Source organism: Rhineura floridana, chromosome 2 (assembly GCF_030035675.1).
Source record: "Rhineura floridana isolate rRhiFlo1 chromosome 2, rRhiFlo1.hap2, whole genome shotgun sequence".
Lineage (NCBI taxonomy): Eukaryota > Metazoa > Chordata > Lepidosauria > Squamata > Rhineuridae > Rhineura > Rhineura floridana.
This window is the reverse complement of record NC_084481.1, coordinates 1,610,745-1,635,725: the sequence shown is the minus strand read 5'-3', so window position 1 is coordinate 1,635,725 and position 24,981 is coordinate 1,610,745. Positions and strand designations below refer to the sequence as shown.

The 24,981-nt window shown below is 44.2% G+C and overlaps 2 protein-coding genes across 3 annotated transcripts in view; one reads left to right on the top strand and one right to left on the bottom strand.

Moving 5' to 3' along the window:
• Nucleotides 1-1,408, bottom strand: part of COL4A1 (collagen type IV alpha 1 chain) — a 200,916-nt gene extending 199,508 nt beyond the window's left edge. The window contains exon 1 of the mRNA XM_061607562.1: nt 1,225-1,408. Coding sequence (XP_061463546.1) covers nt 1,225-1,311 — 87 coding nt within the window. The 5' untranslated portion in view covers nt 1,312-1,408. The remainder of the gene's footprint in view (nt 1-1,224) is intronic.
• Nucleotides 947-24,981, top strand: part of COL4A2 (collagen type IV alpha 2 chain) — a 305,291-nt gene continuing 281,256 nt past the window's right edge. Inside the window, exons 1-3 of one of the 2 annotated variants that reach the window (XM_061607561.1) lie at nt 947-1,615; nt 2,100-2,164; nt 2,310-2,370. In XM_061607561.1, coding sequence (XP_061463545.1) covers nt 2,121-2,164; nt 2,310-2,370 — 105 coding nt within the window. In that variant the 5' untranslated portion in view covers nt 947-1,615; nt 2,100-2,120. Of the gene's footprint in view, nt 1,616-1,794; nt 2,165-2,309; nt 2,371-24,981 lie in introns of those variants that run through there. The other variant, XM_061607560.1, reaches the window with a different exon arrangement.

The following is a 24,981-nucleotide window of genomic DNA, read 5'->3' as shown; positions in this document are numbered from 1 at the left end:
TTCTGTAGTGGCAAAAGAAGTCTGTGTTGTTCAGGGGAGCTTTTCCCACTGGTTCAAAGCCCTGTGCAATCTGACCAAGAAGGAGATTTTGTAGAGTCCTCAATAGCTTGCTGTGATATTTTTGCAAGACCCTTAGAGGATAAAATAATTTGTATCTATCGTGACTTGGACTCCACAGTTATGGCAATATCATCAGTGGAGGTGTTCCAAACAGGGTCTAGGTCACTCTGTAGGATGATTTTCAGTTGTCAGAGCTGGAGGTTGTTGAAAAGGTGCTAGGGCAGAGTTGCCAACTATTTCTGGCCTGTGGACACATTTGCAAACAAGAGAAACAACTCTGGGCACCACACACATTGCAGCCTCTTCTATTAGCTGCAAGGGAATGCTTCCTTCAAGTAGGATTTCAGCAGAGAAAGGGATGAGGGAGGGGACAAGGCCTCAGTAGGTGCCCTGTTTAGCTTAGAACAATGTGTTACTGGTCCGAGACCGCAAGCGCCCTTTGCCACACTCTCTACGCACAGAGGTAGAAGTGCCCACCTCCACTGAAGACTCTCTAGTAAAGAGCTTTAAAACTTAAATGAGAGTCCTAGAGGACTTGGAAGCGTATCTGAAGGACGATCTGACACAAATAAAATAGAGGACCTCTGTGGCGTTTGTGAACATGCTGTGTGCAAAAGTGCTACAGGAGGGTAGCCACCACAGTCCCATACCATCTATCCCCATTACAGAGCTTGGAAAAGTTACTTTTTTGAACTACAACTCCCATCAGCCCCAGCCAGCATGGCCACTGGATTGGGCTGATGGGAGTTGTAGTTCAAAAAAAGTAACTTTTCCAAGCTCTGCCCACACATCCCGAGGCACAACCATCACGGGCACTGCCTCCTTCTTAAGAAACCCTAAAGGCCGTCAGCAGCGGTCCCCGGGGCGCCCGGCTCTTCCTACTTTCCTCCCAATGGAGTTCCAGCATCACGAGGGGCTCCACTGGCGAGCGATGCCAGGTTTTAGCCGAGAAGAGAGCCCGCAGCAACGTGCGGCGAGGGAGTAAGAGGAGGGCTACTGAAAGGATTTGCCCGACCAGGACTTCGTGGGTCTCGCCTTAGCCACCAGAAGCAAGCCCCCGCCCCATCCGTATCCAGAACTGCCGCCGCTATCGACCGAGGGCCAGCCGCTGGGAGCCGCCTCAGCCGCGCCGAAGAGAGTCCGGACCAGGGCGATGCTACTCACCGCCGCCGCCGCCGCGCGCCGCTCCGTGATGAGCAGGAGCGCAGCCAGGAGGAGCGCGACGCCCGGCCCCAGCCCGCCGCTGCCCATCCTCGCTGGCTTCGCTCCGCCGCTGCTCGCCCGTGCCGGTGCCCGGGGCCCCGATCCCTCTTGCTTCCGTCCCGTGGCCCGTCCCGGGCGTCTCTCGCGCAGGAGAGGCGGCGTGCCTCCCGGCCGCGCTGCTGGGCGGCGGCCCCTCCTTTCCCCGCCCCCCGAGGGCGCGGAGGCCAGGCGCTGCGTGGGAGGGCCCGCCGGAGGAGAGCGAGCCGCGCCCTCCGCCAGCCGCGCTGCAGCCGCGGGCCCTCGACGCCCCTGAAGGAACAGCCTGGCGCAAAGCGCCCTGCGCGGCTGCCCGGTGAGTGGCTCTGGCGCGCGGAGTTGCTGTCTGGGGTGCCGCCGCCGCCGGCACCTCTCCGGCCCCGAAGCCCGCCGGGAGGGAGGGAGGGAGGGAGGGAGGGAGGCGCCTGGCGCCCCTGGCGCCCCTGGCGCCCCTGGCGCGGCTCCCTCGAGCCCTCCTGATCGCGTGCTTCGTACCTGCCGGCTCGTGTGCGCGTGCGCGTGCGTGCTCGGGCGGGAAAGTAGCGAACGCCTGAAGGGCAGCCGCGAAGATGGTCCTTCCGAGGTGGCGAACAGCGACAACGGGAGGCAGCGGGACTCGGAGGCGTCCCGAGAGAGACGGGACATATTCTCCGTGCGCCAGCCTGCCCGTTCTGAACGACACTAGCGCTTGCCCTGCGTGCCCCCAGTCGCTCTTCTTCCCTGAAAAGCAAAGCTGCTGTCTCTCTTCGGGCGGTGTTAATGTTTGTTTCAAACGAGTCTTGCCTTCCTTTGCTTCGCAGGACTGGCAGCAAAGGATAAACATGGCAAGTTCGCGGCGCCTCCATTTTCGACCCTGGACAGAGCAGTAAGTAGTCGTCTTTCTCACCAGTGCTGCTGGTAGAAGGTATCTTGTTCCTCCCGTTATGAGGGAAAGTCTCTCAACCACTGCAGAACTGTTCTGTAGCGCCTGTATACACTGTAATGATACAAATTTTGTCTTTTCTGTGCAGGGTTTCACCAATTATACTACTGTTGGGATTGATTGTGCTCCTAAGTGGTAAAGTGCAAGCTGTAAGTAAATCATCTTGAAAGAGTACTTTATTTTTATCCCCATAAATAGTTTCCTTAGAACTGCTTCAGAATTAGATTATTGCCAAAACTTTGTCATGCTTTTGTTTCTGAATGAACAACTTTTCTGGTAGAGGGTGCTTGTTTTTTGTTTGGTCCTTTTTCTGTATCTGCCTCAAGTCCTGTTTTTCTCCCTTTTAAGAGGTGGCAATTCAAATAGTATTCAGGAAGCGAAGAAACCATCAGAAGCATTATAATATTTTGCTATTTTAAATCCTTTTCCTGTCCATCCTTAGAATTTTGGGTTTTTTGGTTGGTAATGTACCCTTAATGGTTTTGTGTAAAACGTGTGTTTTGGGGGTGCAAACTCTTCTCCTTTTAAAGAAAACTTGTTAAGAAAAGATTTTAAAGACATCCTTTTTAATCGCATTTTAAAGAAAACTTGCTTCTGTGCCAACTCTTCAGAGTTTTCCCCCCTCCCCAATTCTGTTACAACATTTCCCCTGCCAGTTTGGGATTGTATAGCAAACACAATTCTTTCACGATACCCTGTAGTCGATCAGATATTACAAGTTGGAGTGTCACAAGAAATAGAGTAGGAGTACATGTAATTCTCAAATTCTAACAGTTGGGACAAAGAGTCCAGCCCACCTTCATCAGGCCTCTCACAGGCTGCTTGCCAGGCCTTGCCCCTCCAAGGTTGCCTTGGGTCCAGAAACTGAAAGCAGAAAGTCTTGATGATGACAGCATCTGCTTCTGCCTAGGATGATGGGAGTTAATCACAGTTCCCATCATCGTCCATTGGCACCTTCCACTAAGGCATGATGAGCGGTATAGTTTCCCTGTTATCCCAGGCAGAAGCAGATGCTGTCCATATCAAGATACTTGCTATGTCAAGATACTGGCTCATCGGCTTTCATTTTGAAAGCAATGTGAGGGGAAAAGGAGGAGGCCAAACGTGGGTGGCCTTCCTTGCATCTTGTGGGAGCAAATTCCATAACTTAACTATGTGCTTAAGAAGTGTTGTTTGTCTACACACCTGGCATATGTTGCATTTGGAAAAGGTCTGGGGGAGAAATGCAGGCCCTGAGAGCAGCTCTGTTGAACATCAGTCCCCTCCTCACAAATGGAACCACCCATTTATTTATTTATTTCAACTATTTAATTAATTATTGAAGTTTGTAAGCAGTGTATTTAATTTTTTTAAGCATCAGCTTAACTGTGACAAGGGCACACAAAGGCATTATAGGTTAGGAGCTAAATCCCCAAAGAGGAAATCTAGTAAAAACATCACAAGTTGCCTTATACTGAGTCAGACCATTGATCTGTCTAGCTCAGGGATGTCCACACTGACTGGCAGCGGCTCTCCAGGGTTTTAGCCAGGGAGTCTCTCCCAGCCTTACCTGGAGATGCCAGGGATTGAGCATATGTTCTGCTCCTGAGCCACCATCCTTCCTGAACTTTGGGAGCCAAATCTGAGAGTTAAATCCATGGATGTGGGAGGAGATGGAGCAGTTATCTCTCCCCCTTCCCCATGAGCCATAATCCCCAGATTCATTTTTTAAAAACAGTACGCTTCTAGCAGTTGTAGAACCTGAGATATGAGGCAAAATGTCCAGGTACTATTCCCCTTGCTTGTTTTGGCAGAAACTAGCCTGCTCTGACCTTTCAGTGTTTTTAGTCAATGAACGAAGTCATATCAATGACTGACATTTAGGAAAGCAAATCTAGCCAATTAAACAAAGAAAGGGCTAGAGTGAAATACCCATTATCTGGACTCTTGGTTTGTTTTTCAGCCTTTTCTGCTGGTCTTCCCTGGTGGAGAAATGATTGTTGTCCCACAGAAAACAATTCAGGCATCCAGAACTTTAGTGTAGTTGTGGCTGGGGAGTAGTGTGTCAGTTCAAAAATAAAATGTAGCAATAAATACAGGAGTGTAATGTGTAATTTTCTTCTAATGTAAACATTTTTAAATGACTCTGTTAATGCCAATGCAAATAAAATTCATAATTATTATATTTATATTACAGGGGATAGGACTGTGACTGAGAGAGTGTGGCTAGCCTTGCAAAGTAGCCCAATGTCTGTAATACCTATTTTGCCAAAGTGAGGGGGGAGGTAGTTTGTGACAACCTTGAAATGTAGTACAGTGCTGTTAATCTAGTGCAGCCTTTCGCAACCAGTGTGCCTCCAGATGTTGTTGGACCACAATTCCCATCTTTCCTGACCATTGGCAATGCTGGCTGAGGCTGATGGGAGTTGTGGTCCAACAACATCTGGAGGCACACTGGTTGGGATAGGCTGATCGTGTTTTGGTTTTGGGAGGGAGAATGCAGTGAAGAGGGGCTGTGAAGTTGATTGTAGCTGTAGTGCAGTTAAGGGCTAAAGGAGAACGGAGCCAGGGAAAGAACTGAGGTTTTCAGTGATAAATGGAAAGATGTCTGGATGCCAGGTCTACCTGTAGGCTAGCATGTCTACCCACTAAGAATGAACAGAGTTTTTTCAGAGGGCAGGCCTGCCCAGGCCTTGCCAGTCCTCAGTCACCAGATCTATCAGAAATAATAAGTCTGATGTTAGTTATATATTTACTTGAAGTATTTCCCCACCACCCCTGGAAAAAATCCTGATTGATAAGCCTGTAGAAACTTGCTTTTTAATTTTACCCTACACAGTGGGGAGGAGAGCCTGGCTGGGAGTCCAGGGTCTGTGAGTTCAAATCCCCACTCGTGTCTCCTGGGTGTCAAGGGCCAGCTAAAGATCACCCTACAGTGAGTGGCTCAGGGGTTACGTGCCCTGCCACCTGTGCAGCCGTGGGCAAGCTCCATAGTCCCAAGGAGCCCAGTTGCCCCCCAGCTGGCAGTTGCGGGCAAGGAAGGGGCTGGCTTGTGCAGCTGTGGCAAGCTGAGCAGGCCCCAGTCAGCTGGGGAGGACTAGCCTCAGCGGGAGGCAATGGTAAATCCTCTCTGAATACCACTTACAATGAAATCCCTATTCATAAGGTCACCATAAGTCAGAATCGACTTGAAGGCAGTCCATTTCCATTTTTCAGGGAAGCCCTGAAGGGCTTTAGTAAACCAGACCCTTAGATGAAATCCTATTTTTGGAAGAGTAAATAACCCCACTAATATATATTTCCACACAGTACAGATCTACCTAATGGAAAAGTCAGTTTAAAATAAAAAGTAGGCTTACTTATTTTGCTCAAGCTCTGTGTAGAATTCAGTTTTAGGTTAAAAGGAGCAACATATGAAGTAAATGTAAAGGTAGTCTCAGTTAAAGTTAAACATTTCAGCTTTAAAACAAGTTACAAACTAGTTGCGGTTTTAAAAACTTGCACAGGAAATTCTTTTTATTTCCCATGTGACTTCAGCTACTCACACCCTCCCCTTAATCCCCAGTTAATAACCATCCATGGTCCACTCCCTGGACAAAAGTCCCCATTCCTAGGGACTAAACTGTCCTGCTTCCTCTTCTCAAATTTCTGCTCACTGGAATTGGGTGAATCTGGAAGCTGAGCCACACCTCGTTGTGTTTTTCACAGGAGGACCCCCTGATCTGATTAGCTGCAGCAGCAGTTGGGGGAAGTTATCCAAGGCTGTAAATTTAGGGTTACCTAGCAAGGGTGACCACTCTTATGAACAAGCTGGAGCCCAAGTAGATGAAGTAGCCCATTGGCAAAGTGTTGAGCGAAGGTAACAAGCAAATTGAGCAGCTGTGTGAATTCTAGAGCTCGGCAAGGAGGCCAGGGCAAACTGCTCTCCTCATCTCTTCATGACCTAACAAATCCCAAGTAAAGTAACTTAATAAGCAGCAATAACATCTTCAGGTAGAAAGACAGTAGGGGTATAAAAACTATGTTGTGGATTGTATGTAATGTCACATGTCTGCCTGCTGGACAGAAGTTGTGGGTGTGCGCTCTATGCAATGATCTTGGTTTCTGTCCCTCAGGGAACAAGTTTGTTCTCTTGAAGCCAAGGTGGCTGACCTGTCAAAACAGAGGCAGAGGGGTTGATGTATGAGGCCTTCAGGGATGTCATAGAGGCATCTCACTCCCAGGACAACTGCTACTGCTGTCATGGGGAAGGAGGGTGAGGAAGTGGGACATGATCCCTTAGAGCTGTGGAGTCTCAATATGTGGAGTTAAGAGGAGGGGTTTGGACTTATTTGGCACTAGGGGTGGTTTTGGGACAAGGTGAGCCTGTTGGGCGGCAACAGGTGCTGTGGAGCATCCAGTTTGGGATAAATTATCACTAAGACATGAGGATGAAAATATTTATGACTGTCCAAATGGGTGTAGAATTAGGCATTGAATATCAAGGAAAAGTGTGGAGGGTGGGGAGGCTGAACCATTTAGATGGAAACGAACAGGTGCGGAAATTGCCACTGTTCACATATTCCATTCACTGTTCACTGCTCATTGTCAGGACCAGATTTGCCTCATATGAGTGCAAGAGATGTTTGTTGATACCCTTCCCCGCCCGCCCCCACTCAAAGCTGCAACTATGACATAATGAAATCGGAATAGTGTTCAAAGCTTGATTACGTTACTTGGATGTAAGCTGTATTGAACCCAGTGAAACTTTCTTCTGAGTAAACATGCATAGGATTGTCTTGTAAATAAATGCCAGTCATAAGATTGGTTTTTGACTATGTGTTTGCCCACAGGACTTGTGAGGCAGTTGCTGTTTCACTTTCTGTAGGGCTCCCATTTTTTCTTAAAGGAACAGCTCCTACGGTCTGGAGTTTCTCCAAGCTTCTGAATCCCCCTTTTTACATTTATAATGCTTTTTGAGGCTCCTCTGCTCAGGACCAGCCATCTATAACAAAGATTCTTGCATGCAGCTAGATGTTCATATAGTCTGCTACTGCTGGATGCTGGGATTTGTGGGGTGAGGTAGTATTTATTTATTTATTGCATTTGTATACCGCCCCATAGCCGAAACTCTCTGGGTGATTCACAACAATTGAAAACAAATATACAAATGTAAAAATACATTTTTTAAAAAGCAATTTAAAAAAACATGCTAAAATGCCTGGGAGAAGAGGAAAGTGGGTAGTATATCCCACATTGGTGTTAGAAGGCTAGCATAGCAGCCTGAACAATGTTTACTCAGAAGAAAGTCCTACTGAATTCAACAGCGCTTACACCCAGGTAAGTGGGGTTTGGATTATTGCAGCCTAGAATAGCACATGTAAGCCATCCTAAAGCAAGGCATGGGGACACATAAGAACAAAGAAACAGGTCTTTCTGAATCTGGCCCTTCTCAGATCACATTAGGCTGATGAAGTAGTAAGGAGGCATTCAGCCTAAACAGATTTTGGCTGGTTAGGGAGGGAGACACAACTTTCATCAAGATCTTGTCTGGCTCTGGGGCTTTGTGCCCCCTCCAGCTGTTCCCCTTCCCTTTTAAGAGCCATTACCCCAGGCCAAATATGGTTTTTGGTTGTCTATGATGAGAGGAGGCTAAGATACTCTGCACATGTTCAACAGCACTTTTTATTCCTTTTGTCTTCTAAATATGCAACGAATGACTGATCTTGCAGGGTTATTGTGTGGGCTGGTGTCAAAACACATGTGCACCCCATCTATAACCACAGCACGGGGGGGGGAGGAGAAATAAGGAAATGTAGCATGGTAGTGGTGGGAATCCAAAAAAGGGAGGAGATGATTCTTTGCCTATCTGACCAAGACCAACGATGCAGGGCTAAAAACAGGGCTCTTTCCAGAAAGTGCAAGGATCGCTATCCAAGACCTACATCACAGAGATGCTATGCTGTGTTTTCTAAAGAAAGAAAGCCCCCCTGAACTCAGCAGGGACAGGATTGACTTTTGAGTAAACATATAAGTTTGAGACTGCAATCGGAACCCCACTACCTCATTAGTTCAGTAGGATTTACCTCTGACTAGGCATGGTTAGGATTGTGCTGTAAGGCTGCACATGTCATATGCACTAATCATGAGACCGTGGCAAAAATAACCAGGTTCCATTTGTTCTTATTCGACAGGTGTGTGTGTGAATCTTTCAGGTAAACTGGTCCAGAGTTGCTTAGGGTTTTGTTTTGCAAGTAACATATCTTAGAACTGGCTCAGTATTTACTAGTAATAATAATAATAATAAAATTTAATTTGTTAGTCGCCTATCTGTCCAATTTTTGGACACTCTAGGTGACTTACAGCAGCAGCAAAATACACTACACAATACAATAAATACAACCACATTCATCAATTAAAACTAACATCAAAAACATCAGTTAAAACATTACAAACTAATCTAGCTCGAAGTTCCTGTAGGCCTGCCTGAAGAGCCAGGTCTTTAAAGCTCAGCGAAAACTCATCAGGGAGGACGCATGTCGAAGATCGTAGGGGAGGGAATTCCAGAGGGTGGGAGCCACTACCGAGAACGCCCTCTCTCTGGTCCGCACCAGCCGAGCTGTTTTGGCCGGTGGGACTGAGAGGAGATCCTGTGTAGCTGATCTTGTAAGGCGGCTCAATTGGTGATACTGGAGGCGGTCCTTTAGATAAACTGGGCCGAAACCGTATAGGGTTTTAAAGGTCAATACCAACACCTTGAATTGGGCCCGGTAAACCACTGGTAGCCAGTGAAGATCTATCAACACCGGGGTGATATGTTCCCGGCGACGGCTATGCGTAATCAAGCGTGCCGCCGCATTCTGAACCAGCTGGAGTTTCCGGACCATCTTCAAGGGTAACCCCACGTAGAGCGCATTACAATAGTCTAAGCGAGAGGAGACCAGGGCATGTATCACTCGTGGGAGAAGCTGTACAGGATGGTAGGGTCGCAGCCTCTGTATCAGATGTAATTGATACCAAGCTGCCGGGCTCACTGCTGAAACTTGAGCTTCCATGGACAGCTGGGAGTCAAGAATGACCCCGAGGCTGTGGACCTGATCCTTCAGGGGTAATCTCACCCCGTTAAACACCAAGTCGATGTCTCCCAACCCTCTCTTATCACCCACGAGTAACACCTCGGTCTTATCAGGATTTAGCTTCAGCCTGTTCTCGCCCATCCATCCACTAACGGACTCCAGGCACTTGGACATGGTCTCCACAGCCACCTCTAGTGAGGACTGGTGTGATATGCACCCGATAAAAGTACCCTTCATCACTAAGGACACAGCATTCTGCACCAGGTGTAGTTTCCAGACCAGCCATAAGAAAGCTTCACACATAACACATTGCAATAGTCTGAGGGTGAGGTCACCAATGCATGCATCATGGTGGCCAAATTATCCCTGTCCAGGAAAGGGCACAGTTGATACACAAGCCAAAGCTTGCAATAGATGTCTCTATGGACAAAGGCTACCATGGATGAAGATGGTTCCAAGAGCACCCATGTTCCTTCAGAGGGAGTGCAACTCCATCAAAAATAGGCAAACTCCCCAGTTCTCTGATGACCACTCACCCACAATGTCTCTTAGCAGGATTTAGCTTCAGTCTGTTGGCCTTCATCCATCCCACCACTGCATCCAGGCACTGGCTCAGCTTGTATATAGCTTGTTTTGTCTCAGATTTAATAGAGAAAGGGAGCTGAGTGTCATCAGTATACTATACCTGAAACCTCCTGGTGGCTGCTCCCAATGGCTTTAAATATATGTTAAATAATATTAGGGACAAAATAGTACCTTGTAGCATCCTGCAGCCAAGTTGCCAGGATGGAAATGTATAATCCTCCAATGCTGTTCTCTGAGATCAGCCATGCAGATAGGAGCAGAACCACTGTAAAATAGTGCCTCCTATTCCCAACCCACAGAGATGATTTAGGAGGATATCATGGTCAACGGTATCAAAGGCTGCTCTGCAACAGGGTCACACTCCCCCTATCTTTTCCTTGAAGGAGGTCATCTATCAGGGCGACCAAGGTCAATTTCATGCCAAAACCAGGCTTGAACCCAGACTGGAATGGGGCCAGATAATCTGGTGCCTCAAAAGTGCCTGTAGCTGAACCACCACCACTCTGTTGAGCACCTTGCACCAAAAGAAGGTGTAGGAACGAGGTGTTAGTGGTCAATAGCTCAGGATCCAGGGAGGGCTTTTTCAAGAGTGGACATACCACCACCACCTTCAAGGCGGTAGGGACTACCTCCTTACAGAAGCATATGCTAATTACCCCCTGGACCCACCCAATCAGCCCCTCCCAACTTTTATGACCAAGTCAGGAAGAGCAAGCTTCAAGAGGGCAAGGAGTGGGATGGACAGCCAGAAGCACATCGTCAGGCCTCAATAACTGGAACTGATCCCACAGAATTGAATAAGACTATATTAAGTCTTAATATACTTAAGGGTCTGATAGACATGTGTATTGGGGATTCTTGTTTAGACCTGTCACCCTACAATACACTACTCCAATGGGTCTTATAGTTGGATTCACTGCCTCCCAACTAAAAAAGGTGCACCTACACAAAACATATAGAAAAAGAAGGAATTTATTCCAAAAAGTTAAAGGTAATTTTAACAATAAAGCACAATAGCATACATTTACAACACTGGGCATGCATAAAACAGTATTCTAATACAACCACACTTCTAGACTTAAAGAAATAAGATTGCCTTCACTAAAAGTGGGAATAGAGGTGAGAAGATAAGATAATTGCAAAATTACCTCTCCTAGTGCTGGCTAAAGCACTCCTGAAGCTCTGTGTGTGGAGGAGATGAAGGCACTGAGGACGCAAGGATTCAGCTCCAGAGTTCTATACCTGCTGTGATTTCAGATCTTAAGCAGGTGTCAGGCATACAACCTTCGTCAAGCCTTATGACAAAAGTCCAGCAGTGAGTTTAAAGATGTTCTTTAAGAAGGATGTGAAGAGGAAGAACCAGGTGCTCTAGATGTTTAACATGTTCAGAAGAGAGACTGAGAGTGAGTTCATGCTAGAGAGAGAGACTATATTAAGCTAAAAACTAAAAGCTAACAGCATAGAAAAGTACAGGAGGTGGAAGAACAACAGCATGTTGAAGAAGAAGAGGAGAGTGTTCAGAAGAGAAACAATGAAGTGGAGGAAACTGTAGAAAAGGGTGACAGGAGCAGAAGAACTAGGAGACACCCTACATTGATGGAGTTATGGAACTGCTTTCAGGCACTAGAGGATGAGACTGGAGGACAGCCTGCAGAGAAAGAATTACAGGAAACCTTGCATGATAGCAAGCGAGAGGCTGAGGCTCAGTCAATCAGAGGCAATGAAGAGTAGTAGTAGTGGAAGACTCCCTACCAGAGCTTGGAAAAGTTACTTTTTAAAACTACAACTCCCATCAGCCCCAGCCAGCATGGCCACTGGATTGGCTGATGGGAGTTGTAGTTCAAAAAAAGTAACTTTTCCAAGCTCTGCTCCCTACTGCGTGGGATTGAAACTTAAGTATGCTGAGAAGACCGATGGACTCACCAGGTATGCTGTCTCCCTGGAGGACAAATTAGAGATGTGATGAAAGGGTTACAATCACTCATAAAGCCCACTGGCATGTATCCCTTTCTTCTCATCCATGAGGGAACAAATGATACTGCTAAACAGTGCTATGAATAAGCCATGTCAGACTTTGAAGCTCTGGTAAGGACACTCAAGGACTTTGGGGCCCAGATAGTTTTCTCATCCACCCTTTCAGTGCTTAGAAGAGGAGTAGAAAGGGAAAGAAAAATACTCCGGGTGAATGACCGGCTACGAAGGTGGTGCCAATGCAAGAGTTTTGGATTCTGGGACCATGGGCTACACTTCCTGAAAGATGGACTGCTGGCAAGTGATGGGTTACACCTCACAAGGACTGGGAAGAATGTGTTTGGCCACATCATAGAGAACTTCATCAGGATGGCTTTAAACAGAATCCTAAGGGGAAGGGAGACGTAAACTTGGAGGTAACAATTGACAAAGGCTTATGCACAGTAACAGGAACTGAGAGGACAGTTCTAATGGGTCCCAATAATAGTCTTCATAAAAATGTAGGAAGGAAGCCAGACCATTAATGCCATGGTCTTCAATATCTGTAAACTAATATCCAAAGTATGGGAAATAAACAGGACGAACTTGAACTCTTAATACAGGAGGATAAAAACAACTTGATAGGTATTACTGAAACTGTTAAATTTCATTTTGTTGTTTTCAGACCAATGCTCCAGCCTATCAATATCCCTTTGAATTTTGTTTCTGTCTTCCAGGGTATTAGCTATCCCTCCCAATTTTGTATCATCTGCACATTTGATAAGTATTCCTTGCAACTTCTCATCCAAGTCATTAATAAAAACGTTGAAGAGCACTGGGCCCAGGACCAAGTCCTGCAGTTCCCTATTCATTACCTCTTCCTGCTTTGAGAAGGAACCATTGATAAGCACTCTTTGAGTACAATTCTGTAGCCAACTGTGGATCAACCTGATAACTGTTCCCTCCAGCCCACATTTAGGTAGCTTGCTAATCGGAATATCATGGGGGACTTTGTCAAAAGCTTTGCTGAAGATGAGAGATTTGATGTCCACAGCATTCACACAGTCAGTCTACCAGGGAGGTTACTCAATCAAAAAATGAGATAAGATTAGTCTGGCAGGATTTGTCCTTAACATATTCATGTTGGCTTCTAGTAATCACTGCATTGTTTTCAAGGTGCTTACAGACTGACTACTTTATAATCAGCACCAGAATTCTCTGAGGGACTGATATCAGGTTGACTGGTCTGTAAGCTCCCAGGTCCCTCCTATTTGCCTTTTTAGAAGATAGGGACAAAATTAGCCCTCCTCCAGTCGTCTGGCCTTTCACACATCCTCCAAGGTTTCACAAAGATAATAGACAGTGGTTCTGAGAGTTCTTTGGCCAGTTCCTTCAATACTCTTGGATACAGGTCATCGGGCCCTGGAGATTTGAACTCACTCAGAATGATTAGGTATTCCTTGACCATTTTATCAGTCTCAAGTTGCAATCCTACCCCTCAACTTCAACTTTGCTAGGAGGGTCACAGACCCTCCTTTGGGAGAAGACTGAGCCAAAGTAGGAACTGAGCACTATTGCCTTTTCTCTGTCATCTGCTGTTATTTTGTCATCCTCATTGAGTAGCTGTGCCACTATTTCTTTTCTCTCTCTTTTACTATGGATGTAATCGAAGAAAGCTTTTTTTGTTGCTTTTAGCATCTCTTGCTAACCTCAGCTCATTCTCAGCTTTAGCCTTCCTGACACCATCCCTGCAATTCTGTACTACTCTTCCTTTTGTGGCTTGGCCTTCCTTCTACTTCCTATATACAGTATGTCCTTTTTTGTTTTCAGGTCCTCTATACTTTTTGTGAAGCCACATTGGCTTCTTTTGCTGTCTTGCACCTTTATTCCTCATTTATTTATTATTTGATTTATATCCCGCCCTTCCTCCCAGCAGGAGACCAGGGCAGCAAACAAAAATGCTAAAAAGACATCAAAACATAATCAAAACAGACCTTAAAATACACCAAAACAACTTTAAAAACATTTTTAAAAAAACTTTAAACACATCTTTAAAAAAGGGTTAAAAACATATTATTTATAAAAATATATATATTAAAAAGCAATTCCAACACAGACGCAGACTGGGATAGGTGTCAACTTAAAAGGCTTGTTGAAAGAGGAAAGTCTTCAAAAGGCGCCGAAAAGATAACAGAGATGGCGCCTGCCTAATATTCAAAGGGAGGGAATCCACAGGGTAGGTGCCGCCACATTAAGGGTCCATTTCCTATGTTGTGCAGAACGGACCTCTTGATAAGATGGTGTCTGCAGGAGGACCTCACCTGCAGAGCGCAGTGATCACCACCGCATTTTGCACCAGCTGCAGCTTCCGGACCAACCTCAAGGGCAGCCCCACATAGAGCGCATTACAGTAATCCAGCCTAGAGGTTACCAGTGCATGGACAACAGTGGTCAGGCTATCCCGGTCCAGAAATGGCCACAGCTGTCTTACCAGCCAAAGCTGGTAAAAGGCACTCCTAGCCACTAACTGATCCTCTAGTTCCTTCTTCCACTTTCTGTAAGAGAAAGTTATCTCTAACACAAGTCTGGAATTTCTTGGAAGGGCCGTGTTTGGCAGAATTTGTCTCCCAACAGATATAGGTGTAATTGAAGTCCCCCATTACTACTGCATCATGCCTCCTTTGAAACACTGACTATTTGCTTTTCAAAAGTTTCATCCTCATCTTCTCCTTGATTTTGGGTGGTCATTAGCAGACTCAAACCTCTACATTCCTTTTATTCTTTGCCCCATTTATTTTAATCAGTGGGGTTATTAAACTCATCCTGCTGTATTTCTGTGCAGGGATATATGTTTTTAACCTATAGCGTGACTCCACCTCTTTTTCTATTCTTTCTGTTCTTTTTGAACAAGCTATATCCTTCAACTGCTATATTCCAGTCATGGGAGTCATCCCATCAAGTTTCAGTCATTCATGGATCACTGAGGTTTAGAAATAATTCTACATTCACCCCACATTTGCATGCCAGTTTGTTGTTTTGGCGTTCACAGAATCATTTATCATAGAATCGAGAAGAGCTGACTTAAAAGACGAGAGTTTTCCTTAGAATGCATTTCTGTATGAGTTTGTGCATGGTGGCATGGCACATGGAGTGAACCAGAGAACCTCTCAGGAGTCCAAACTGTTCCAAAATAGGCTCTTAAATCTAATATTTCATAGGATTACAAAATATGGTGGTTGACAGGAACACTCTGAGGAAAGAGACATTGTGTCATTAACTCTTCCAGTATTTTCCCCAGTTGTAGGTGTTAAGTCCTCCTGCTGCCCTTTAGCCAAAAAAGACACAGGAGTCATAGTTTTCAGCTGCCAGCATTTTCTTTACTGAATATTCTAGAACAACAAGAATAAACAGGAAGAAAACCCCACAGGGGGCATGCCTGAATATGTTTTGTAGGCAGCCCTAAATAATCACTGGCAGAACAATAGATTAAATATATACTCAAACAATCACAGTCATAACAACACTGACCCAATACTCTGCAGTAGGAACTCTCACTGCCATGCCAAGACCCACTGACTCTTCAACTGGTGCTGGTAAATGAAAGTTGCTGAATGAGAAAATACCTCCAGCTGCTGTGTCCACTCCTCTCTAAGCACATCCAGGATTATATCCTGTGTGATGGTAATCTGTCTTTGTGTTCCAGCAGATTTGAAGGTGTTGGCTGAATACCAGAAACTGATGAGGAAACCACTGTTCTGTTTTCTGTTCTGAGGCCTTTCACTCACCCACAGTTTTTTCCACTAGGCCAAGCTACCAGATTTTAGAGGTGGAACAAAAGCAGAAAATGCTAACCCAAATGATCAGGGGGCTAGAGCAGGTCCACTACAAGGAAGGGTTACAACATTTAAGGCTATTTAGTTTAGAAAAGCAAGGCTGCAGACACACTAGCTGCTTCAAAAGCAGCCAGAATGTTTTATCTGGCTTTGGTTTAAAAAATGTTTGCCCATGGCTGGACACACCTCCCTTCCTCACTGCTGATCCCTTTTAGGACCACCCATAGCAAAGCGTTGGGTCATCACGGTCTCTGCCCAATCTACAGCAAAGTGTTTTCACTGGACACACCATGCAGTGGCAACAAGCTGATCTACCTAACAGTTTTGATTTGTGTGTGAAGCTGATTTCCACAGAGAAATGCCCTGGAGCTGCATTTCCCCAGGTTTTAGAGTAAAAGGGGGCTGAGTTTGACTAGAGTTGTGTGTCTCTGACTTCAGAAAGCAGAGCTGAAGATGCACTGAAGCCAGCACAACTGCAAATGTGTCTGTATCCTAAAATTATGCCTTGTGTGGAGAAAGTGGGTAAAAAAGTGTTTCACAATACTGGAACCTGGGGTCATCCAGTGATGCTGAATGGTGGGAGATTCAGGACCAGCAAAAGGAAGCACTACTCCACACAGTACATAGTTAAACTATGGAATTCTCTTCCACAAGATGTAATGATGGCCACTAACTTATGTGGCTTTACATGACATAACATAAAAAGAGCCTGCAGGATCAGGCCAGTGGCCCATCTAGTCCAGCATCCCCTTCTCACAGTGGCCAACCAGTTGGCCATGAGAAACCTTCAAGCAGGACCTGAGTGCAAAGAGCACTCTGCTCTCCTGCAGTTTCTAGCAACTGGTATTTGGAAACATACTGCCTCTGCCTATGAAGGCAGAGCATAGCCATCACGGCTAGTAGCCACTGATAGCCTTTTCCTCCATAAGGGGATTAAAGAAATTCATGGATGATAATGGCTACTAGTCCTGATGACTGTACAGAATCTGCAACATGCCTCTGGATACTAGTTGCTGGGGTTCAATACTGTGAGAGGGCTGTTGGGCTTTCCAGAGGCATCTGGTTGGCCACTGTGAGAAACCAGATGTTGGACTCTCTATGACTTTGTGGCCTTATCTAACAGGGCTCGTATGGTATGTCCCTAGTGTCATCATCCTGCAAGGCCCTGTGGTCTAAATCAAGGGATACTTAGAACTCTACAGGACATGTGGAATTGTTTATCTGTACTGGTAATGTACTTGTGGGAGAAACCAAAACATGTACACATTCTGTTCCAGAAATATGGCTAAAAGGACCTCAGAGAACTTTCTGTAATTGAAATGTACTGCCCCAGAAGGCCAAGCTTCTCTTCACTGCAGGAAGTTAACTTTCTCACTGTACAATATGATTTATTTCAAAAATCATAAATTTATAAAAAACAAACTTTATATCCATTTGAAAGTTTCAAAGTTTATGAAGAGTAAACACATGCAACAATTAGCTCCTTGCTTTCCAATATTGTAACCTTTAGTACCTCAGTTTAGTATTCACGTTTCATGGGTGCTTGCCACTGAAGGTTTAACAAGTTTATATTTTGAAAGTTATAAGGAGCAAGTCATATGCCTGCACATACTCCAAACCTAGCATCCAATACATTGTCTCCATGGTGGTTGTGGTTTGTGGTTGGCTGTTTAGAAGTTGCATCTTATTTTTTTTCTTAATAATGTTATTTGTTATTTAGTTTAATTTTTGTAAATTGCATTGCTTTCATTGATGTGTTTTTATACTTGTGTTTATTTTTCTTTGTAAGCCGCCTTGAGGGCCTTTGGCTAAAAGGTGGGGTACAAATAAATTTAATAATAATAATAAATTTGTACCTCTGCATTGCTGTGCCCTAGCTAAGAGGCCATAAGCCCACTCCCTTATTCAGGAGCACAGTGTAATTAGTCATAAGTACCTTAAAGTCTAAATCTGGATTGTAGCATTAGCAAGGATCAAGGTCCTTAACTCCATAAACACACACATGTACAGAAATTAGGAAAGTACATGCACATATGCATTGAGTTAATGAGCATCCCCCTCAGTACTGCTTAGTCTGAACCAAAAAATATAAGTGGGCAGAATGGAATGTCTCATTCCCTTTCAGAATTGGGACATTGGGGCTTCAGAGCATGGGAAACCTGCAGCTCTTCCTTGGCCATCAGCCAAGACTGTCTGCTGGATATGACCCAAACATTTTCCTTGAACTATGTTTAGAAATCTTAGCAGACTTGTATGTTTTAAAAGTCAAGTAGTGAAATAACTTCCTTCACAAAACCAAACATTTGGGAATAGAATAGGTACTGCCGTTGCACAAAGGAAAAAGTGAGAGTCTCCTTTATATTTATGGGTAATTACAGACCCAGTCGTAATAAGACCATAGATTTGTGGGAGTAAGGTTTGCTCTAGGGCTGTGTTCTTCAACTCACTCTTCTCCCTGCTTTCTTCCTAATTTCTTGTCCCCCATATACTCACATCAAACCTAGCACCAATCATCTGTACCAAAGGAGAGTATACAGAGATGTGTAGATGCTGCTGCCTATGACAATCCATGGCTTGGGCTCCTAATCCAACACTGACATTAGGGAACAAAACAGGCTATGTGGGCTCCTTCCTATAATCATGTGCAGGAAAACACTTAGAACAAGATAATAGCTTTCTTGGGCTGCTTTCTTTTCTCAACCTGGGATATCAAGGGGATATGGCAGGTAGTCACCAGGGCCAGCACCAGAGGGCCGCCAGGTTGGGCCCTAGTCAAGGGCCCCTGAAGGGCCTCTCCGTAGGGTAGGTGGGTAGTGCTCCCTTCTGTGATCCGCAGCAGCGTTGTCTCCCAACCCTGCCATAGATTGCAGAGAGGGAGCTCCCAGGCACACACACCCTACTACCATGCAGGCCCATGATGCCCGCCTGCATGCCCCACTTACCTTTCCATTGGAAATAAAAGCTGGCTGTGCTGTGGGTGCATGCCTGCCATCAACCATCAACCTAGCTGCCATCTTGGTAGGTGGGGCATGCAAATGGATGCTAGGGCAGGCTGATGCCAAGGGCCTTGGCATGCCTGGCACTAGCCCTGATAGTCACTGTTGTAGGGAAGGTTCTTTATCTCACCTCAAGGAAGACAGACATGTCTGTAAACTTTAAACAGGTTCTTTTACTTACTTAAGAACATCAGCTATTACTTGTTAGAACAGACAACAGGAGAAACTAAACTCACAACTCAGGAAGGCCACCCAGGCCTTACACCGATACATTAATCCATTAGTGGTTTTTTCTTGTCAACACAGTGGGTATTAATTACAGTGTTTGCTTATTCTTGCTGGGAGGAAGGGTGGGATATAAACCAAATAAAAATAAAGTAAAATAAAATCCAACACCTCTTCTCAAGAGACATATTAAGTTAACCCACTAGGCTCAACAAATAATTGTGTGCTTGACTACAGGTGAAAATATTTCATCTCTGTGCTTTGCGAATAGCCTTTTGCAACTTGACAGGCCTGATACTGTTCAGTTTTACCTGCTACAATATACTTTATTTTAAATGTCCACCTACATCCTATGGGTTTCTTGTCTCAATGTTGGGAAATTAGTATCCAAGTTTAGTTGTCATGCACTGATTTCATTTCTTCCTTAGGCTGTTTTTCTCAGTTTCTTGGCTTCCTCTTCTGACAGTTGTGAAATGTCTTGCCATGATGATAGTTCAAATGGTCTCATAGCTCCAGTAGCCTAACTTTGCAGGACAGGTGAGCAGGTGCTTTGCCTTTGTTTTCCTTGGCTGACCATGCGATCTCAGCATCCACAGGCAATTGCTCTTGATCCTGTGTTTCAGTTGGTTTCATGTTGATTTCAACTATTTGTTCAGATAGTCCTTTCTCAGCTGTTCTATCTGTGTCCTGGTATTATGTCATATTTTGTAAAGTCATTATGTTCGCAGCTGGCTGTTCTTCAAAAGTCACACTGTTATTGATGGTCACTTTGTGTGTGGATTCAGGATCCTGGAACCTTTGGTATGTGCAACGTACCCAACAAGAATCCCTCCCCCTTCTCTGTTCTGTAGTTTGCTGCATTTCTCTTCTGGAAAAGATACATACACCTTGCAGCTCCCACCTCCATCTGCCACCTCGCCTGGATATGAATAGTAACACCTTGTATTTGGCACTATAACAAATCAGCAGCCACTGCAGATATCTGAGCAGGGGTCTCATGGCTCATTCACACAGGAGCTGAACTTCATATTAAAGATGCAGCTTTTGCATCAGGATAGATTTGCAAGGTTCACACTTCCTACCTTCAAATCCGCTGTTTTCTGTTCAACTAGTCGGCAGTCCTCTGGGAAGGATTGGTGTCTTTTTACGTGTTTACTCCCTCCGGAGTATCCCTATTGCTAATGGAGAAGGGGATGGTTTTTATTGTCAATTTCATTGTTTCTTGTCAATTGCACACTTCTGGCTGAAGCCTGAGAGCATCAGGGTACAATAGACAAGAAAGTGATTAGAGGGGGGAGTGAGTGAAATAGGCAAACAGAAGGGGATGGTTGTTCCTTGTCAATTGCACACCTCTGTGGGGAGGACAGAGCAACCAGGGGGAAGTGGCTGGTTAAGCCACTTTTTGCATTATCAGTGAATTGGGTTGATACGGATTGAAAGGAGAAACCTGTGTCATAGCTTCTACTTGCATGCAGCGTCATGTGAACCATGCGAATTAAACAGGGATGCAAGTAGCACCAATCTCACAGTAAGTCGTCGTATGAACGAGCCCTCACTCTGTTAAGGAGTCATGCTGCAGCATTCTGCAGTAACTACAGTTTCCAAACTAAACACAAGGAAAGCCCCACATAGAATGCATTTCAGTAATCAAGTCTTGAAGCCACCAATGCAGGGGGGAATTGGCAAACTCAAAAACTATGTTGGGTAAAAATAAAATATATGGAATGCTTCAAAGTTATGTAGGAAAATGAAATGCAACTTTAATGTAATGCAAGAATATTAAAATGTAGTCAGCATAGATAACATTATTTAAATATGATAACAAATGTACTCAGTTCAAAACCTGATCAATATCCTAATATAGATGACAACAAAATTTGTCAAACACCAGATGCATTTCGATCCAGAAGAATCTGCTTCTAAAGTTACCTCTAATTTGCTCCCCTACTAAGTTCCTGTTTGTATTGAGTAGTTTAGGTTTACAGGTACTATGTCCCAAAATGTCTCTTAAGTTCCTTTCTTGCTTGTATACAAATATACAGCAGAACACCCTGGGACATATTTCAAAAGGTGCCAATGCTTATTGGTTACCTCCCCAATGTTCCTGTACTCATCAAATGTGAGAAGCCCAACCTAAAAATCAGAAAAGAATCTGAGATATTCAGACCTACAAATGTTGGACTTTACATGTTGTGGCTGTTTGCTGGGACAGGCTTGCCTAGGTGGGGTGTGCAGGCAGGGTGCAATCCATGTTTCTGTACTACATATAGGCCGTACACACTGAATCTGAACCACCCTCTGCACCCAGGGGACTGGTGGGGCAGAATGTTGGTAGCCCAAACAGTAGGTGGAGCCCAAGCCAATCAGGTATAAGCAACTAATTCTGGTTTTGTCCCCATCCTCCTCCCTACTGAGTTCTACAAAGGCAAGACTGAGACTAAGGAGGAGGAAGCTGACAGGCAGAGTAAAGAAGAACACAGGCTAGGTGAGGGCAGATTGAAGTTGGTGGGACACAGCCCCACTTGCCCTAATGGACTAGCCCCCACTATCTGCACCACCCTGCTTTTTCTAATAGCCTTTTAAGCTTGTCAAAGTTTTTATTGTCTTTTTATCATCACAACAACCCTGTAAAGTAGATCCTAGTGCAGTGATGGCAAAACAACAAAAAGAAGAGTGCTAGCACCTTCAGGACTAACACATTCATTATGGTATAAACTATCTTGTCCTAGAGTCCGCTTCATCAAATGCATCATACTTGAAACAGTATGTAATAATACATTTGCTAACTTCTAAAGTGCTACTGGACTATTGTTTTGTTTCTGCTGTAAGTCATAGCTAGCTGGCTATCCCTTTGATTGAAAGTGTACCAGAGTAGTGTACCCAGTACCATACAATGAACCTATGGCAGAGAGGAGGAATTTCAAATTAGGTCTCCAGATCTTCTGTTCTGTCTTTTTGTTTTTTTTAAAGTGTAAAGGCAAAGCTCTTGCCAGTTGGCTTACCAAGAAGGAAATGTGCAGGGAATATTCTACTGAATCGAAGCGTGACACAGCCTAAGGGGTTTTATTTGAGCAGAGGGAGACATAATTAAGAGTTATGAGCCTCAGAAATAAATGACATGAGCATACACAGAGTGCACCTGCCTCCCCAATAAGGAATCTGTATTTACTGAGATGATTCCACAACAGTAACTTTACCTTGAAATATAAACTCTTCATTGTCACTCAGCCAAATGATACACGGAATCGTTGCTATTATTTTACCAGAATGCCAGGAAAAGAAAGACAGGAGCAAGTGGTACAAAGAGATAGTAATCAGTGTAATGTTAAGGGAATCCAGTACATCAGAAACTAGTTACAGTCCAGGTTTTACAAAAAACTCAGGAGCCTAGGCCCTGATGCAGTTGAAGAGAACGGTTGCTGGTGGGCTTTTCTGATGCCTAATGTGTGTTCCAGTTTTTCTAAATAAAATGGTTTTGTCATAATCCTTTGTGTAAAGAGTACACACTATTGTTCTGCACTCAGTCTCCCCACATTAAAATTAGCAACAGTACCTAGGACACTAACACAATAAATAATCCCAAATCAGGTTAATTTGTAACCACACACACACCCCTTGTGAGACTGTATTCCAGTTTCAGAGCTTTAGCCTTTAAGTATTCCCATCATGCAATTGTATCAACAAATTGCCATGCGCACAACATCCACTGCTAGCCAGAAAGAAATATACTTACCAATATGCCTTTGAATAAAGCCACTTTCACTTTCCCTCTCAGACCAGCAGTTAGGAAGGCTGCCTCAGCAGCAGTCCCCCCAGTCTCATGAGGTCTTCTGGATTGTCCTCATGACAACATGAGGGAGCAGGAACCTGCACAACCAGGGTTATCTGGCAGGCTTAGAAATATACACATTTCGCATGTTTATTTTGCCCAGAGACACATGGGAAGGACTTCTTTGCCATAGCAAGACTTTCGGATTGGGATTTGCTGAGTGGTTAAGAGAGGTGATTGGCCAGAGAACAAGAGACTGACAGAACTGTTTCCATGAACTTCTCTAAATTCAAATGGAAGAATAAAATGTGTGTGTGACAGGAAAGAGTGTGTGGCTTTGAGATTTTGGGAGATGTTTGTTTGATGTTCTCTGTGGGGGAGCCCTGGTAGCAACAGCCTCCACTGTCCATATGTAAGACGCTGTATGTTACCATGTTGGATCCCCCCCCTTTAGTTTCTACCTTTACATTCTCCTGTCCTGTGGTTTGTTCTAGACTTAACATATGAACTGGGCCAAGTTGAGAAATAATTTCAGAGCTTGGAAAAGTTACTTTTTTGAACTACAACTCCCATCAGCCCAATCCAGTGGCCATGCTGGCTGGGGCTGATGGGAGTTGTAGTTTAAAAAAGTAACTTTTCCAAGCTCTGAAATATATGTCTTCTAAAGATATGATGAGCTTATTTTATTTCATTTTTATCCTCCCACCTTTAGAGTTACCTAAAAACTCATTGCATGAAGCGACTGATAAATATAACAAAGAAATGCATAGATAAAGAATGCAAGGTTTCCCCGCTCCCTTGTATCTCTATTAAGCTGAGAGTGACCAGCCCAGTCAACCGGGTGGCTGAGGACAGAGTTGTGAATCCAGTCCAAATCTTAACATTCTGAAACTACACCATACTGGATCTCACTGGTTCTAGGTTATTTCTGCTTCTAAATCAACCTGAACTAATACATTGATTATTAGTAACTTCAGTAAAAATATCAAGTAACAAAATTATATAAGATGAAATGTTGCAGTTACACAAGTCAGATTCTTGGTGTCCTTTTTCCCCACATGTCTATTTCTACAGAGCTTTTATTGATTTATTTAATATATTCAAGAGGGCCAAGAAACAATTATTGTGGGAATAATAATTAAGACTCTCTTAACATCTGTCTGATTTAGAATTTCAGCTGTTATCAGCCTGATGGCAGCTAAGGACAGCTGTTTAACCCACTGTCACCTTGCATGACCTAGCTGACCAGATGAAATATTTTCACGATGTGTTCTTTTACTCTGGGATTCTTGTCCTTTGGCCACTTACATTAGTAAATTCTTCAGCAATGAATGGTGTAGACTTCTCCTTTTATAATGTCTTTCTACTTTATGACAACAACAATAATGACTCGTGAAAGTACCTCATTCAAGTGTCTGAATCATTGTTATTATTTTTATTATGCATTTTTATTTCTTGAGAATCTGTAGCTCAAAAACAAATACTAAAAAGGGCAAAGAGCCATTATAATGGGGCAGATGTGTGTAAGTTGGTGGACATGGCTGCAATATAAAAACAAGTAATAAAGATGAAGGAACAGAACAGGTGATTTGAAAGAGTCATCATATTAGGAAATCAGTCCATTATGGTGACTAGCAGGTAGGATGCTAACTTGAAGAAGAGGTGGGAGCAGATCAACAGTGCAGGAAGTTAGACTGGTATATAGTGTAAGCCGGGAAAGAGTTGATGTAGAATCTAAGACATAGAATGGAAAGTCAAGTTATAATCAAAGGTGGAGAAAATGCAGACAGGACCCAAGCCCTTAAGTTTTGGATCTTGCCACTTGTCTAACCAGAACAAGGTGTGTGCATGTAGCACTCTGGAGTGGCTCACCCAATGCCAATTTCGATATCTTTACAGCACCAAGTGAAACTTTAATGTGTGCGGGCACTGCAACATCTTGTATAACTGGTTTTAATTGTATTCTTCAGCTGCTTTTTATTGTTTTTGCTATTCTCTATGCTTTTATTGATTTGTTATTGTATCTTATTGAATTGCTCTGTTCTTTTAATTGTATACCACCCTAGAAGCTTATGCTGAAGGGTAGCTAATAAAATCACTAAAGAAATAAATACATAAATATGCAATTCAAATGCATGCATAATTTTTCACCAACTCATTTAACTAAATTCATACCCTTATCTGGAATCAACAGCTCTAGTTTTGCCAAAGTGAATTTTGGACCCAATGATGTCAGTTCACAGCTTAATTTTGATCCTGTACACTATTATTTATTTATTTATTACATTTATCCCCCACCTTTCTTTTCATGATAGAAAACCAAGGTGGCTTACATATGGTTCCCAGGCAGTCGCCCATCCAAGCACTG